The 16,811-nt window shown below is 43.5% G+C and overlaps 3 protein-coding genes across 4 annotated transcripts in view; 1 reads left to right on the top strand and 2 right to left on the bottom strand.

Moving 5' to 3' along the window:
• Nucleotides 1-1,357, top strand: part of BRCA2 (BRCA2 DNA repair associated) — a 34,279-nt gene extending 32,922 nt beyond the window's left edge. Inside the window, exon 28 of the mRNA XM_077173805.1 lies at nucleotides 621-1,357. Within this exon, the coding sequence (XP_077029920.1) occupies nucleotides 621-1,166 (546 nt within the window). The 3' untranslated portion in view covers nucleotides 1,167-1,357. The remainder of the gene's footprint in view (nucleotides 1-620) is intronic.
• N4BP2L1 (NEDD4 binding protein 2 like 1) lies at nucleotides 1,267-14,137 on the bottom strand. 2 transcript variants are annotated; one of them, XM_054652729.2, is made up of 7 exons: nucleotides 13,177-13,284; nucleotides 12,842-12,997; nucleotides 9,226-9,322; nucleotides 5,959-6,083; nucleotides 5,103-5,191; nucleotides 4,562-4,638; nucleotides 1,267-2,779 (listed from the first exon to the last, which is right to left on the bottom strand). In XM_054652729.2, exons 2-7 carry the CDS (start codon nucleotides 12,879-12,881, stop codon nucleotides 2,554-2,556), a joined length of 654 nt encoding a protein of 217 aa, XP_054508704.2. In that variant the 5' UTR covers nucleotides 12,882-12,997; nucleotides 13,177-13,284; the 3' UTR covers nucleotides 1,267-2,553. The 2 variants fall into 2 exon arrangements, with proteins under 2 accessions (XP_054508704.2, XP_054508680.1); XM_054652705.2 differs by lacking the exons at nucleotides 9,226-9,322; nucleotides 12,842-12,997 and having other exon boundaries at nucleotides 13,177-14,137.
• A 284-nt stretch (nucleotides 14,138-14,421) lies between these two features.
• N4BP2L2 (NEDD4 binding protein 2 like 2) overlaps nucleotides 14,422-16,811 on the bottom strand; it is a 41,503-nt gene continuing 39,113 nt past the window's right edge. Inside the window, exon 12 of the mRNA XM_077173806.1 lies at nucleotides 14,422-15,933. The gene's annotated coding sequence lies outside the window, so the exon portion shown is untranslated. The remainder of the gene's footprint in view (nucleotides 15,934-16,811) is intronic.

Genomic DNA, 16,811 nt, shown 5'->3' with positions numbered 1-16,811 from the left:
CAAGTTTAAATTTGTAAGGCATCCTTTTCTATTTCAAAGAGAGGGCTAATGTTTAATTCTGAAGGTTTAGTTTATATATTTTATAGACTAACTAGTTTATATTTGTATAGTCCATTAAATACATTAATCATCTTTTAAAAATGAGACATCAAGTGTTTTCTCAGGCCTGTGCTTGAAAGATTTGCTATGCAGCATCTCTTTTGTGTGTATTATCTTCAATTTTTTTGGTCTGTGTTCTATCCTGATTTTTCTTAAATTTTTTTTCTCCTTTTTACTTATTTAACCACCAAGCATGTGTGGAGAACATGGCCAAGGCAGTAGAAGACTTATGAGTGCTTTGATTTCTTACCATCTGCCATAGAAAAATTCCCATACATTTTGCTTAGGTCTTAGAAACAAAATGTAAATGTGCAGGTAAAGAGTGACTTATCAGTCATCAGCACTTGAAGGAATAATATTAATCACCATCAGGAGATACCAAACTTAACTTAAATGGGATATGAATGATGACGTAGTGTTTTTATATTGGGAGGGGTGGAGGGGTTCCCCCATTTTTTGCAAGTTTTTGAGGAAGTTTATGAGAACATTCTATTCAACATAAAACTTCTCTTTCTACCCAGATCTCTTCTAGAATTGAAATGAAGCATCCAAGCCCTTTGTCAACTAGCACACCAAATATAGAACTTGTCACACCAGGTTCAGCAAAAACACCTTCACCTGCTACAGTTAATGAAAACTATCTCAAAACCAGCAAAAAGAGAAAAGCTATGGACTTCCTCAGTTGCATACCTGCCCCTCCACCACTGACACCAATATGTTCAATAGTTTCTCCATCTGTTAAAAGAGCATTTCAGCCTCCACGAAGTTTGGGGTTACAGCACAGCAAGTCACCTAAGGGGACAGATCAGAATATTGGCCTTGTCACCCCTTGCAGAAAAGTGAGAGAGACTGTCCATCTTCCTGAGAATGACCTGGTTGCTGATGAAGAACTGGCAATGATTAATACACAAGCACTCCTGAATAATTTACCAGAAGAAAATAAGCTGGATTATGTAAATGAAAACAGAAATGCAACAGCTACTACTTTATCTGATGATCTGTCCTCCAGAAATAGTTCCAGGTCTACTGGGGAAGCAAATAACTCATCAAAAGCAGTTCTGAAGTAGCTGAGGCTCTTCAGAAGAACCCAAAGGAACCTGAGGACTCATTACCAGCCCACAGAATGCTACAAAGTCCAAAATCCCAAAAATGCTGCTAATGCACATGTACAGTATTGTATATATTTCAAATTCAAATTATTTTTACACTTTGTACATTAAAACTTGATTGTATTTAATAAAGTTCTATTACAAAAACAGATTTATTAAATAACACTTCATTTGCAAAATAGTTTGAAGTTTCGTATGTAAACACTTCTCACAAAGATGTATTGTACAATAACATCAGTGTGGCTGAGGGTTTGATGACATTTTGTAAGCCATTGATTCTGTGTTCTTACATTACAGCAGGATCTTTGTTTCAGTCTAAAGCCATCAGTTTTGTTACCCTCTGCAACATTAGAATAGTTGTTTGGCTGTCCAAAGTGGCACAGGACATAATAAAGAGTTCTCTTATTTTCAGCAAACAGAACACTTTAATTCTGAAATGTTGCTCTGCTATTCTGGCACAGTTCTTGTACTTTTCTCCTCAGACTTTCCATATAGCACTAAGGGAGGTTTAAAGAACAGCTATGATTATTTGATTCACAGCAAAATGCCATGCAGAGTTATTATTAAATAGCTCCTTGGTCTGTGTTTCTGCTTCAGCTGTTCAGAACTGCTCCTGTAGCCCTGTTCCCACTTAGGAGTTAACAAGCACAAGCCTAACACTAATGTTTCATTTTAGGAGCCTCTCCATCTTGGGATCAGTGAACTCCTATGTCTTGGCAAGATGAAGAGCTAAGTTTGCTTCGTTGAAGTGTTTTGCTTGCAGGCTGGAGAAGCTGTTTGTGTTTAAGGTAAGAGCAGCATGAATCCAGTCAGTGGAGAGAGGGAACAGCATCAGATCTTGCTAAAATCTGTTGAGCTACCATCATTCACTTTGCTTCTGAAAGTTACAATAATGCTGTAGGCAAGTAGTAGATACAAAAAGTTTATACAGTCAGATATAAAGCATTAAAATGGCAAGAAATACCAATTGTGTGGGGAAAGAATTGGCCACAATGGCCTTAAGACAGAAATAAGTTAGGAATGTTTACTGCTAGTGTCAGACTGTGATGCAGAAAAAAATACCCAAAATGTGGCATGTGGTAGAGCCCAGTACATTTCACATATGCCTGGATGGATTTTCATGGAGGAAGAGGGATGAGACAAAAGTACAGATTGTACTGAGTACAGTGCTCTTACAGTGTTGATGTAGAGCTGTGAGATCACGGTCCAATGCCATTTAACGATTTGTAAGAAAGTAATTTAGGAATTTAGTAGAAAAACACAAAAATAAAAAACAGTTTAGAAAAAAATGTAAAACTAGAGGCTCTTGTACCCTGATAATTAAAACACCAAGGAATGCACATCTTCAGTTAAATGTCACATTGGTACGTGCCATGCCCGGTCTCCTCCTTGGGAAGGCAGGAAGGTGGGTGGGATGGGGACCTGTCCCATAAGCTGCACTTGCTCCACTGTAGCTTCCCTCATCCCTGCTTGGTTTTTCAGACCGGAGAACACTGTGGAAGGTGACATTATGCTCATATTGTTCTTTCATCCGTTGTATCTTTTCCCGAGGGACATGATGAATATTTCTTCTGTGGAGTCAAAAGTAACAGAAAACACAAGTATTTAGCTGCCTGTGTATGAGGCGTTACCTTCAGTTTGCTGAAGTCCCTGATAGGTTCAGCATAACGGTTCAGGTCTCCACTGATCTCTTTCTGGCCTCTTCTTACAAATTACTGTTCACTTCCACCTACTTCTTAGGAACATTATTGTGACTGCTGAAAAATGTAACACCATTATTTTTGGGAGGCAGATGGGACATAGGGATTTGACAAATGTTCAAAATAAGAGTTGTGTAGAAGACCTGTGTGTATTTTATACGAGTGTTGCTGTGTTTCAGCACTAACAGCTTGTTGGCCTCAGTGAGCTTCTGTACAGCTGGAGACAGGCAGCCAAGGGCTGCAGCCAGCCCAGACACTGAGCAGCAGCAAGGACAGAGCTCACAAACTGCTGTGCTTTGAGAGCAAGTAGGGAGACATCACACATGATGTGGCTCAGGCTCCAAGGCAGACTCATAAATGGCAAGTTTGAGAGGGAGGGGAACAATGCTCAGACATGCAGGGCTTTCTGGACAGAGTAGCCACAGTAGCACCAGCCATGAGCCCTCCACAAGTTAGCAGGAATTGTCTTCCCAAAGACCACCAGGAATTTCTGTTTGTGAGTTTGCAAACCCCGAGTATCTCTGGGGTTGCCATTTAGTGCTGTTAAGGTGCAGCTTGTGCCCCAGTGAGTGTATGTGAATTATCTTTACAATGCTGCTGTGAAAAGTCAATGAGGGTCAAATATGCAATAAAACAAACTGCAAGTTTGTTACTGAGTAGCTCTGCCTACAACAAATGATCAGACTGTGTCCCTGCAGTGTTCCCCTACCAATGGCTGGTGCTACTGAGGCCAGAGCTGGCTGACAGCTCAGGCTGGTGGTGTCCTCACCCATCGCCAGGCCTGAGCCATCATCTGCCATGTCCTGCCTCCCCCTGCAGCCATGAGCACTCTGGGCCTTGGCCCTCTGCCATTTGTGTCCACCACACACAGACAGGAGCAGCATTAATTTTTGACTAGAGCTCCTGGCTGGTAGAAAACAAATCCTTCCATTGCAATGAAGTGCCCATGCCTTGTTATCTTGCCCTAAGTTAGCATATGCTATCTTCTGGATTTGGTAGCTGGGAGAGCACTGCTCTCTGTAACTCACATCAGGCTGGCTCAAGGCTAGGAAGTCAGCCTGCACTAAATTTTTCAGTGACTACAGCCATTAACCCTGCAGTCATTGGTCAACATAACATCCTGAGAGCCACATTCAGCTGCCTCTACATCCTACCACACTGTGCAGAGTGTTTTTATCCTTTGTGTGTGTGTGTTAAGATCTTTACAAAGATCCTCTAGAACCCCATTTCTTACCCACACCTGATGTACCATCCCTCCATGCTGCAGCAGGACAGCATCTGTTATGCTTAGATTCTTAAGGACGGAAGTCTCAATATTTGCTATGGTGCTTAGATTCGAGTTTGTGCCCAAACAAAAGAGACTGCTGCTCAAAATACAGAATGAAAATTAGAGGTCCTCCCCCATCAAACTTGCAGCACAAAAACATGCTTCAGGGCTTGTTGCCTTTTCTACTGCCTGACTCACTTCAGGCTCTTTCAGGGCTGAATTCACTACAGACCAGGTACTCAGTAATGAAAATTTCCCACAACAATCCTTCTGTTGGCATTTACCAGGCTACATTCTTCCTTATATGAAGAGGAAGAAGGCTGACCTGAGAGCATGTCAACAAAATGAGAGAAGCTGCCTGTTCCAGCAAAGAGAAAACTATGTACCTTGTCAGCTCTTGAACATTGAACTTCCAGGGTGTATCTGGTTCTTGGAATGTAACTTCATATCTATTTTCATGTGCCTAAAGGACACAAAGATGACATTATGAAACTGCACTAAAAGAATTGCCAGAACTCCTGACAAGAGACACCAATGCCTTTTCAAAGACTCTGTATGGTGTGTATTTCACAAGTAATGAACTACAATTATAAACCATATCTTGATACAAATAGTTTGGGAACTGTTCCATTCTAGTCATGACTGGGGAAGGGTATGATGGCCTCATCACCAAGAAGTAGCAGGTTCAAAGGCCATTAATCTTTTTGAGTGGTTTTGCCTTCACTGAGTTAAAAAGCTGACCAGCTAAATAACTACATTGGCACCTCTGCCCCTACTTCATCACATTATCCATCCTTTACTATAATTAGAGAACTATGAGAAAACTGAAGTAAATATTTTTAGCCATGTAATGAACCTTTTCAGTCAGATCAACCTGTATATGTCACAGCTAGGCATATAAAAGCAATAAATCAGAGCTTTCCCTACCATCATCACATATGGCTTCATTTCCCAAGCGTGGATGTTGGTGTTATCAATAATAACCGGGCTTTTCCCTTTCTTCATTGCTTTGCGTGCTGCAATGTAACACATTAAGTAAAGCTAAAATACATTAAATAACAGAGCCAGGCCTTACTAGCCCCAAAGTGCTCTTTCTTTTCCCACTCTCACACACTTGGTTCCCCACCAGACCTGGGTTTGCAGCTACCACCCAAATGGGAGCCGATTCCAGTGCCCAGCAGCTCTCCTGGAAGAGATGGTGCAGCCTCTGGCTGATCTGAAGCTCTTACAGAACATACTTAAAACAGCCAAAAATTACTGTCATTTGCAGGAGATCCCTGTTACATCATCTCAAAATATGAGATCTCATCACCATCCCTACAAACTCCTTCAGAGCACAGCCACAAAAGCATAATACATTGAGTAAAGACCTGGGTTGTTTAATTCTCAAACTTAAACTCAGCCTGCAAGTTTTCTTCCTGTCTATCATTATATTCTCACCCCCTTCCAGGTGAGGACAGACACCTAAGAAGTTAGAGGAGAAGGCTGCAGTGCCTATACTGCAGGGAGCAGCTGCTGGGCTGGTGTCTGAAGGGCATCAAGATTCGGCAGTGCCTCATCTAAAATAATATTAACCAACCTCCAAAATGTTTTCATTTACAAATTTCCCTTTCATAAAAGACAGAAGAAATCAAATCAGAAGTGGTAAATGTATTTTTTAGCCAATGCCCCATGAACTACAGTGTATGACACCACCTTGAGGTATTTTAATCTGGGGGCTAAGTTTAAAGACAGCCTGAAATGCAAAACTATTTTGCACAGCCCCTGGATAAAGTTCAGTCACCTCTTTTCTGGTTCCACTTGTGTGCATCCTCTAGGAAGTCAGGCTCAAAGACGTAGACACCATTTTCAATAAAGAAGTCATCAGTACTAAGGACTACAGCAGTGGGGTTGTCACGTTTCAGTTGTCTGCAAGGAAAAGTAAAAGATGAAAGAGGAATTAGTACCTGGTAACAGCCTTTAACAGAGACCAGTAAGCCATGAGCTATTTGAGTGCTCTGCAAATACACACAGTGCTTCATTTGAAAAATCCCAATTTAAAGGATCTGGAAATACTACAATCAGTAGATGGACACGTAGGAAGAAAGGAATGGAGCTTGAAGGCGTGGCCTTGATTTCTTTAATTCAGCAGAGAAATCTACACTGGACTACCAACATCTGAGTTTTTAATCTTATTAATATATTCAGCTCTCCTTCTGAGCTACCTGAGAAAGCAGGACTGTAAAGAGAAGGGAGAAAAACCCAAAACCAGTAGTCCAAACCTGCTTATCCAGGCATAGAAGGTGGTGTCAGAAGACAATTTGATGATGGGAATTTTGTTATCTTCAGAGATTTCTGAAGATAACCAGGAGGAAGGATTTGTTATTTAGTAAAGATGGTCCAGAGAACCATGAGTTTGGTTTGAGGGGTTTTTTTTGGCTGTAAAGCAGGTAGCACTTATTTAGAATTTTAATTTGCAAACAAGTATTTGAATGATAAATCAATATTTTGTGTTAATTTATATAATTTTATGGCTCTTATCACTTGTCCCTGCTCCACTTAAACCTCCTCTTGTAGATTGAGTAATTTTTATCTCTTCAGCTTTTAAGCTAATTTTCTAAACAAATCTGAGTTTATAAAAAATATTTTATAGACAAATTTGCAGATCCATAAAGCAGACTGCTGTGGTGAGTGGCACTGGGCAATCTCACTTCCCTTCACATGGGTGTGTGTCCCCCAGCAGTGCTCCTGCAGGCTGGGGATGCCATGGGGAGCAAATGTGTGTCCTGATGGACACTGACCAGCTGCCTCACAGGCAGCTATTGGCTCTTGGAGGTGGAAGGAAGTGCTGCCTTGTGTGGAGGTTTAAATGTGAAGCATCCCTCTGCCAGTCCTTAGAGACCACAAAAAAACAAAAAACAAAACAAAAACGAAAAAAAAAAAACCCCAAAAAAACCAAAAAACCAAACAAACAAAAAAAAGCAAACAAAAAAAACCCAAAAAAAAACAAAACAAAAAAACCCACAACTCTTAATGTATGATTGTGTTCCCATTTGTGTCTAATCCAGAATTTTTTGTGTCCATAGATATAGAATTGTCCTTTTTTTTTAATCAATCAGAGAAAAGTTGGGGGAGGAGAGAGTCTCTGCAATAAGTCAGGGAGAGCCCATGGCATCATCCCTCTATTTCCTGTCTCCCCAAGGCCCAGAATGTCTTAGGAAAAGAAAGAAAGGTCAGTCAAGAAACCCTGTATCTCTCAGACATGAATGCTGCTGCCCTGCTGTCTCACACCACACATGGTCTTCAGCCCCTGTGACTCATTTCAGCTTTCCTAATAAACACTTCTCCCTCCATCCCCACAAGCTGCAAAATAACCATTTCTCAATGTCTTATCTGCATGGGCAAGAGCAAGGCAAAAGGTGTCTCCAGGTTATCAGCAGCAGAACAGGCACACAGACAGAAAAACCTTAATTCTGTCACCCAGACACTCCAACCATTTACTCACCAGTTGTACCCTAATCTGCCTGCAAGCAGCAGCTCTTCACTAGGACTGCAGGGTGCATTTAGCTGAATAAAGGTCAGCTTCTGGCTTTGCTCTGTCTCCACTGGTTTTACTGTAACTTCTACCATCTGCTGATTAATTAATGTTATTTTGTGGTGGGGTCCACCCCAGCCAGCAGTGACTCAGTGCTGATGGAGCCAGGACTGGGCTGTATCCCCTGTAATGCATCATTCCAGCACCTACCTGTCCTTGTCTTCTAGCCCCAGAGGGATGTTTTATTCACAAAATTACTGCTGGGCAAACTGATTTAAGAAAAATCATGTTTTAAACTGTTGGCATACAGTAAAATTTTGTTGCTTTAATTTTGGCCTCAGGCCAAATTATTATTATGAAAAGCAAAGCAGCATCTATTACTTATCTGGTTACTGCTGTGGATAACCAGATATATTCAGGTCTCCCTATGATTCAGCACCTCACCTTTCCCTCACTGCTTTACTCATTGCAATTTCTTCTCTAAAAAACTGACTGCTAAACTATGTGTTTTCCCTTTGGCTACTAATAGGGACATAAAATGTGCACATTAATAAAAGATCTCAAGACTAATTTTTTTTTCTTGCTCAGTATTTCTTTTTAAAATGTTCTTAACTAGTGCTAATTTTAAAATCCATTTTCTTGGCACATACCTTACTGAATTTTCAGCCCTGAGGGCTTTGATATTAACCCTTAAACAATCTAAACTGTAGGTGAATACCTGTAAGTCTATGGTCCTCACATCAATAATTAAAGTAGATAAAACTTGTGTTTCAAAGGAGGAAAAATATGGGACAAAATGGGCTGAGAGCTATGAATTACTGTAACATTTGCTATATTCATACCAAATGAGCTCCTGCTAACAGCAACATAAGAAAACATGAGGTGTGAAAAAGATGGTTTACCTTCTGTTTATATTGCTGGTGTTAACTTTTAGCTTTCCAAAACAACCAAACTGTTGCTGAAGTCGGCAGCTCTTTTCTGTAATCCCTTCCATATTGCCCACAAAGCTGACAAAACTCCTATTTCTTCTCTCCCTTATCATTCTAGAGAGCACCAAGAACTCTTTCATGTGGTCCCTACTAAATGAGCCTTTCACAATCTTCACAGGACCTCAGGTTAGCTTAGAAGAAAGGTCCTGCATAATCACATCATGCTCTTAATCACTGGAAGCAATTAAAATACCTGTATTTTAGAAAAATACAAACCAGCTATGCAAAATGGGAGAGCTTGTGACCACAGTTATTTATGAATAAATCTTGAACTGCCCTGTAAAAAGAAAATTACCCACTGCTGATAGATAAGCACACTTACACAGTAAGCTTACAAAGGAGGAAAAGAAAAATGCTTTGCAAATGTCTTTGCAAGATCAAAGGACACATAGGAGCTATGTTTGCATTTTTTAAAGAAGCCACTGAATTGGAAGCACTGCATTGTGACAGGCAGCATCTGTGAAAAGTTCAGTATTGATTGTTTTGGACACATAATTGCACAGTACTACATGTCTTCATCTTGGAGTGGATATGGTACCTACTTCACCTTGTAGAGGGGTGAGGAGAAAAGGGTGTAAGGAGGTTTATTTTAAGCAGAGGAAACGTCCCTCGTTCTCTTCTTACTTTCTTATCCTCTGTAGTTTCTGAAACAGCAGAAAACTTTTACTTAGCAAAAGGTAGAGCATAATGCATTTTGTATCCATAGGTTATCATACTTTTCCATCAGAAAACTTGAAAATAAATTAATTTCTGATAGCAGACTGGAATAAACATTTTCAGTGCTCAGAAGGCCACGGAATGGAATATCAGAGACCAGAACATGTATGTACTGGCACCATATGCAACCACTTCCTCTGGACACTCTTCCAAACGTTAGAGAGTGGCATTTCAAAGGTGTCTAAAAGCCTTTTGCTCCAGCAGGAAAGCAGGACTGAGAGATCTGGAGTGGCAATGCCCAGCACTTGCCACTGTCTATTGCGTTTGAACAATCCAGGTGCCCCGAGGGCTTTGCCTGGCTGAGCTGCCAGGTGCTGCAGGCAGAGCGCAGCCGTGCCTTTGTGTCTCACCCTCGGGAGGGTCCAACCACGGCTCGGTCTCCTAAAGCACCAGGCTCGAGTCCTGTTTGATCAAGGCACTCAGGAGACTCACCTGAAGTGGTTTCAGGCAAAGGTAAATGTTTACAGTGCAGTGCTGCGTGGAGGCAGGAGCTGCAAGAGCTTAAGGCCATGAACCCGTCAGAGCCGCAGAGCTGCAGCGGGGTCGGGTGCTGGGAACGCTGGGAACAGCTGGCCCAGGACTGGAGGTGCTGGGATAAACCGGGCAACAGCAGCAGAGAGAATGGAGAAGACAAAGATTGTGCCAAGCAGTGATGCCTCAGTGCCAGGGCATTTTTTCTCCTCCTGTTCTGAAAGATTACTCGTTCTGTGCTTCACAAGGGAGTACTAGAACAAACTCATTTTGAGAAATAAATCTACAGCTGTGGCTGAAAAGTTACAAGTTTGATCATGCCCAGCCTATGGAGCTTGAGTTAAACTGTTGGATAAAGGGTCAGGTGTAAGCTGAGCTGTGCAGCACAGCAATGTGCTGGCTGCCAAAGGGCTGGAAATGCAGCTACTGTGCAATGCAGAGTTTGCTGGGCAAGCAGGTATGAGCTTGTATGTGGCTCGCTTAAATTCTGGAGGCATTTTCGGAAGTATAGCTGCCACTGCACCTCAGATAACCTTTTTCTTAGCAGCTGCCTCAGTGTGATCACAAACCTGCACTGTGAAGTCAAGGACAATGTGTTCAGGAGGAGCATGTCCAGCACACCTGAAGGAGGCTGATGGAGATGTGACTCCCAGCTGTGACTCTCCTTCACAATTCCATGACATTTGGTGAAAGGTTAAAGGCAGGTAGCTGGGGCCACCTAAAATATGTGGTTCAGGGAAGCTCATCCTTAACAGTGAAGCTGCTGGAAAGGTGTGAAGCTTGGTGGTGAGCAGACCAACTCCTCATCTTGGCTTGACTACTCAGTATATCACACGTGGGTCCTCCGCTGTCTTTACCAGAAACCAAAAACCAGACCTGAACTGATCCCTGCCAGTGTAGGGCTGCTGTGAGCTGGGAGCAATCAGGATGAGGAAATCATTTTAACAGAAGTGCCATAACTAAAGCTTACAAAGCTGAATCCAAACTTTGCTGAGTGACATTGAAAGGTCAGGGAAACAAGCCATGGATCCAAGGGTGTTCCTAGGACTGTGTGATGAATAGAAAAGGGGCCTTTTGAGTGGAGTTATCACTGGGTTGCTGTATCACCACTGATAACATTCATGGTTTGTGACTCATGAGCACCCTAAAGATGTAGAGTTTGGGACAGAAACACAGAAATACTGGCTGATCTGCAGAAAGAATTAATGTAGATATGTGTGAAAGCACCAGAAGAAAGAACAGAGCAAAGGTTAAAACAATGGTAGCCACTGACAGCCAAGATCATTAACAGCAATAAAACTGGGATAGGTCCTGTTTACAGCCCCTCAAGGCCAGCACTCATCTGAGGCCCAGCACTGGTGACCTGCCACAGGAAAACCCTTGCTCTGAGAGCAGGAGGATGGACAGTAGGTCACACCAGTCTCTCCACACCTGCTTCCTTCCCCTTGCTCCAAGAGTGGCAGATGATGAAGACATGGGAAAATGAATATAATGGGGAAAAAAAAACACCTAAGATTCATAAAGCACCAAGTAAGCAGAATTCACAGGGAAAAAAATGGCATTATAGGAGCTGTTGGGTGGAGACAGCACAGCAGACCTGGCCAAAACCTACCCTGCCACCACCAACTGAGAGCAACCCAGCAGAGAAAGCGAGGATGGGACAGCTTATGGTCCTTGTCTGCTCTGATTTTGGGCAGACCACCTGAGCACATTCTTCTTGATGCTTGCAAGTATTAAGTTGTGATATTGTGAGTGAATAAAATCTGAGAAAATAAACTTGAATTTATAAAATGAGTTTACAGAGTACTTTTGCAAATAAACAACCACCTTCCTCCTTCAGTGGGCTCTTGCACTGAGATCTGCTGCAGTCATTTTTTGCAAACTTGCCCTTGTGCAGCACATAGCATTTACCAATACCAAAAGCTATGCAGTGTGAGAACAGCAAAAGAATTCTCTTGGTACAATCCTTCACAAGCTGGACAGGGTTAAGGAGAGGTACTAAATGCTGCTTTTTGATCTTTTTGTTCAGTGTGTTGCTGAACAGCTAAACATAATTATTCCATTAAGAGGGGCTAGAAGCAGTAAGATACTCAAACCTTTATCTCACAGAGGACTACTACAACAACACTTATAACTGATTTTGTAAATGTGTCATTAACAATTAACCCTGTGTTTTGACCTAAAAAGTACAGGTAAGTACAGTTACTTGCACTGCCTGAGAACATGGCCCCAAACCTTCATGTTCTTACTGTGCTATGAGAAGACCCAAATCCCCCTGAAGGAGCAGGCCCACAACTTACACGGCCTCTTAAGGGAGGGGTGTGGTTTTTGGGTGTGAGCAAAACACGGCATTTGGCAATTCATCAAATAAATTTGTTTTCCAAAGTGCAGTGAGGCAGAAGGCCCAGTGGGACAGGGAAGTGCTGTACTGAGAAGAGGAAACTGTAGATGAACCCAGTGTGTCACACACCTCTCACAGCAGAGCCCTTCCTGTGGCAGCCCATGATCCCAGCACGGGTTCCTCAGCCCAGCAGAGTAAGAAGACGGAACGTTCCTCTTTTGATAGGGAGTGGGTGGCACTGGGAGCTGTGTGATACCAGACTGTGATATTAAACTGCAGCTGCACAGTCACATCGACTGGAGTGCTGCTTTCCAGCATGCCCCACTGTGTTTTTCCACCTATTTACAATCAGCCTTTGAGGTGTTGGAGCATGGAGTGGTCTACTCTACACATTTTATACACTGGTAAAGCTCTGACCAGGAGTGCGGGACATTACAAAAACAGAAGTCAGAATTGCCAATTTGCAGCCAGAGAGAGGAAGTTTTTTACCATGTTCGTGATTAAACACCAAAAAAAACCCCAAATCACCAAAAAACCCAAAAACAATCAACCCAACAAAACCAAAGAAAACCAATCAACCAAAAAAAAATTTAAAAAAGAAAGTCACCACCAATTTGAGAAAATGAACAAGTACCAGCCTGGTCGGAGTGATCAGTCCATCTCACCAGAAGCATCCCTGTAGGTACCACTCGCTCGGAACAGGAGCTGGCACAGTCCCTCGGGCAGGACACCCAGACACGGCCACAGGTGCCGGGGACAGCGCAGCCTGGAGCGGGCCTGGAGCCGGGGGCTGCGGGCGGCTGCGATCAGCCGGGGCTCCCTCGGGGCTCCGCTCCCCCCGACCCCAGCCGTGCCCTGTCCGGGCGGGTCTGCAGCGAGTGCCAGGCGGGCACGGCCGCTCCCGCAGCGCTGCCCCGCTTGCCCCGGCCGCTCCTCCTGCCCCGGAGCCCAGGTCCGGGTCCCGCTTACCTGGCCAGGGTGCTCTTGCCGGCGCCCGGCAGCCCCCGCAGCAGCACCAGCCTCCCTCCGTCCCGCGGGGGCCGCAGGCTCAGCGCGCCCAGGGCCCGCAGCAGCCCCTCCTCCGCGGCGCCGGGCCCGCCGGGGCCGGGGGCCGGGACCGGACCGGGATCGGGGGCCCGGGGCAGCCGCTCCGCAGCCCGGCCCCGGCCCCGGCCCCCGCCGCGACCCCGGCCCCGCCGCCCTCGACCCCCGCGGGCGGGGCCGGGCGGGATCCCGCGTCCCTCCATGTCCCGGCGGCCCAGACTTTGTCCCGCGAAAGCGAAAGCGGCCGGGAGCGGAGACACGGGCAAGGACGGGCGTGTGCGGCTGCACAGCCAAAGCGCTCAGCTACGGCACTCGCCGCAGACTCGGAACTTTGGCCCGAGATACCATCTCCAGTTATTTAAAGTCAGGTTTATTCCCCAGTTTCTCAAAGGCAGCAGCCTGACAGCGTTCCAGTCCCACGTGCTGCCTCTCGATATTGCGAACTACAGGGCAGGGCCGAAAGGGAATGAATCATCAAAGCCCCAAAGAGAAGTGGGGCTGGTTACAGGACACCAGGTATGCACGGAGACTTCTTCGCCGCCCGATCCCTTCCTAGCAACGAGCTACCGGGAGTCCTCTTCAACACAGAAGCAACAAGGAGGCCAAGGGGATGTAGCTAAAGAACTGCCGAGCACTGAACAAATGATCCTGTGCATCACGCTCACTACACCACCTTAATTATCTTCTTCGTCGAACATATTATCATATGAGAAAGTAAAGGAAGTTTTAAAGATTTCTCTCCTCTAAAGAAAACCTGTTTTCCATTAACTTGTTCACCAAAGAAGCCAAAGAAATTACAGTTTGCAATAAAACCAAAAAGAATTGGAGTGGTATCACACCATCCCTTCTCAGAGCTACACACAGCATCATGCCCAGCCCGGTTAGGAGCCAGCTCCAGGTATGCCCCAGGCAAACACCAGCACCAAACCTCAATGCTGGAGCTTTAGGTTCTGAGGTTCCAAAAAGTGCTAAAGAGAGTGTTCACACACAGGGAGAACACCTTGCTCCCCGGAGACATGGCACACCAACGCTAACTGAAGCAAGCGGGGAAAATGTGGCAGGAAAGAAGAGACAGAAAATGTGAAATTCTTAGATAGGGGGTTAAAGTAAACTTAAACTGGCAACACTCTACTAAAAGATGAAACATGACTTGCCCATACAAGAGTACTGTGAGATTTTGAAAACTATTTTTATTTCAAGCATTCTGTAAGGCCAGGATTCAGTAACAGAAAACAGAGCCATTCAGATTTCTTGCTCAATAAATAGAAGTAGGAAGACTGTGTTAATCCTTGAGTGACATTTTCCTGAAATCAAACTAACTTGTCTGCTGCCACTAGTACAACACAGAAGTCTGAAGCTGTGGTTATAGGGGGTATGAACTCCCTTTCTCCTCTCCTTTACATTTCATATAATGTCCTGCTGGCAGGAGAGCAGGACATTTCCAGCCAAGGAAGATACACACATGTCCATGGGAGATGCATTCAAACAATGCAGCCAGAAAATTTTGCCAGTGGTTCAACAATAATTTAGAAATACATACATTGTTAACTGCTTTCATGTAGATGCAGTATTTAAGTAGAAAATGGAGACACATCAGCAAATTTGACCATGGTGGAGCTTCAGCCTGAGTTCAGTCAAGTCCTGGCTCTTCAGCTGATGTATAAACAAATGCAGGAAAGGTGAGGAAGAGGAAATCAAAGAATAAATGGAGAAATATTCTGGATCTGCAAGCTACACAAGTGGGAAATATTATTTCTGACAAGTAGACACAACCAAGTTTCCTGCTTCTCTTTAATCCTTTCTCACACTTTTATTGTTAAATGAGGTGACAGCTGTCACTCCCTCTCCCTACAAGGAAGTGTCCAGCCTTATGCATGCCTCATAATTGACAGAGATTGCTCTTTATAATTAATTATGATTTATCTCTACATTAATAAATATTTCCAACACCACTAACAGAAACATCAAATCACTGGTTACCAGTGCTAATTATACTTCTCAGTCTACCACAAACCATACACACCCTTCCTCCAGCATGTTTGAATAAGTTCCATAGTGAAATATTCTTGTTTCTGTAGTCCCAAATTCCCAAATGAGTCTAACTGAGGGGAAGCATAAAGGCTGGTTTCAGGAGAAAAGAATGGAACTTGTGCACCCCTGTTTGAGTGAATAAGAAGGACAGATGAAGATGTTTACCATCTGAGGTTGTAAATTTGCAACTATGGGTGCAGTTATGATAGAGGGTGAAGGCAGAAGGAGGCAGCTAAGACAAAATAAGCACCATTTCCTGCAGGTGAGCATCACTGGCTGCTTCTGTGCCATTATCCTGGATCCTGATACAAGTGAGTGAAATACCACAGCCTGAAGCTCACACCCCATAGTGACAGATGCCTCTGGTCTCCACTCTCAATCTCTCTATAGCACACTTGGGGATGTACTGAAATAGTGTAAATCCCAAATGGCTTCAGAAAATGACCTTTTGCCATACACAAAGTTACCTCAATTTTGATCATTATTACGTGGTCAGAGAGGTTGATACTGGGGGACAGTGTTGGGGGGAGGTGGCCAAAGATGTATACCAAAAAATCTACAGTGGTTTCTTTCTTCCAGGTTATCCCTCACTTTTAAAATCCTTGGTGGCCAACTGAAGTCCTTCCACGGTGGAATTAAAGCAAGAAGTTTCTGAAATAAAAAAAAAGAAGAGGGTCTGCTGAAGTTCCACAACAGCACAGGCAGCAAAAAGACTTAACAGATAACCCAGCCCTCAGACTGAGAAGAGTCTGTCCAATGTTTTTTAAAGTTTCTAATACTCAGCTGCTGGTTATTGCTTTAAAATGTTAAAAAGAAAGGAGAGGAAGCAGTCAATGGAAAGCAAAGGAAAAATAAAAGAATGCAAGCAGAGTGGAAAAGGAAGAAGATAAGAACTTGGATGTCAAAACGAGAGGCAGTAAGGACCTTACCACTTCAAAGCTGAAAAATAAGGAGAAGAGTAACGCAGTGGATATTTTTTCCTCTACACATCACAAATGCTATATAATGAACAGCTGTTCAACCAATACTACAATTATACATCTACATCTCAATTTTTTTATTACAATGTGCACTGTTTCCCCTGTTACATGCACTCAGGATCTCACAGGCTTTCATGTCACAGAGTTAGTGTGAGGCACCCGCACAACCCAAATGTTGCTCTTTCTTGAGAGCTCCAAAAACACAGCTGTGGGCAGCACTTATTCCCCCAGGTATTTAGACGCTCTGCTTGAATGATTTTTTGAGCCAGGTTTTCCTGGTAAGCACTGCAAAATGCAGGTGAGGTTTTCTGGTCATAATTCTGTGCACTTTTTCATGCTTCATTTTGCTTAATATTAGTGGTTAAATGTCAAAGGACAGGTAAGTTTTTTCACTATTCTCTGTGTATCAAAGTAGCAACTGGAAGAAGTTTGACCATGGGATGATATTTTCTGTAGCAATACTGGAAGACTGCTTTAGTCTGCTTGGTATCCTTCAGATTAATTTTTTTTTCATTTTAGCCAAAAATCAGGCCTGCCTCTCCCAGCTAT

The sequence above is a fragment of the Agelaius phoeniceus genome, chromosome 2 (genome assembly GCF_051311805.1).
Source record: "Agelaius phoeniceus isolate bAgePho1 chromosome 2, bAgePho1.hap1, whole genome shotgun sequence".
NCBI lineage: Eukaryota > Metazoa > Chordata > Aves > Passeriformes > Icteridae > Agelaius > Agelaius phoeniceus.
This window is presented reverse-complemented; position numbering and strand designations above follow the sequence as displayed.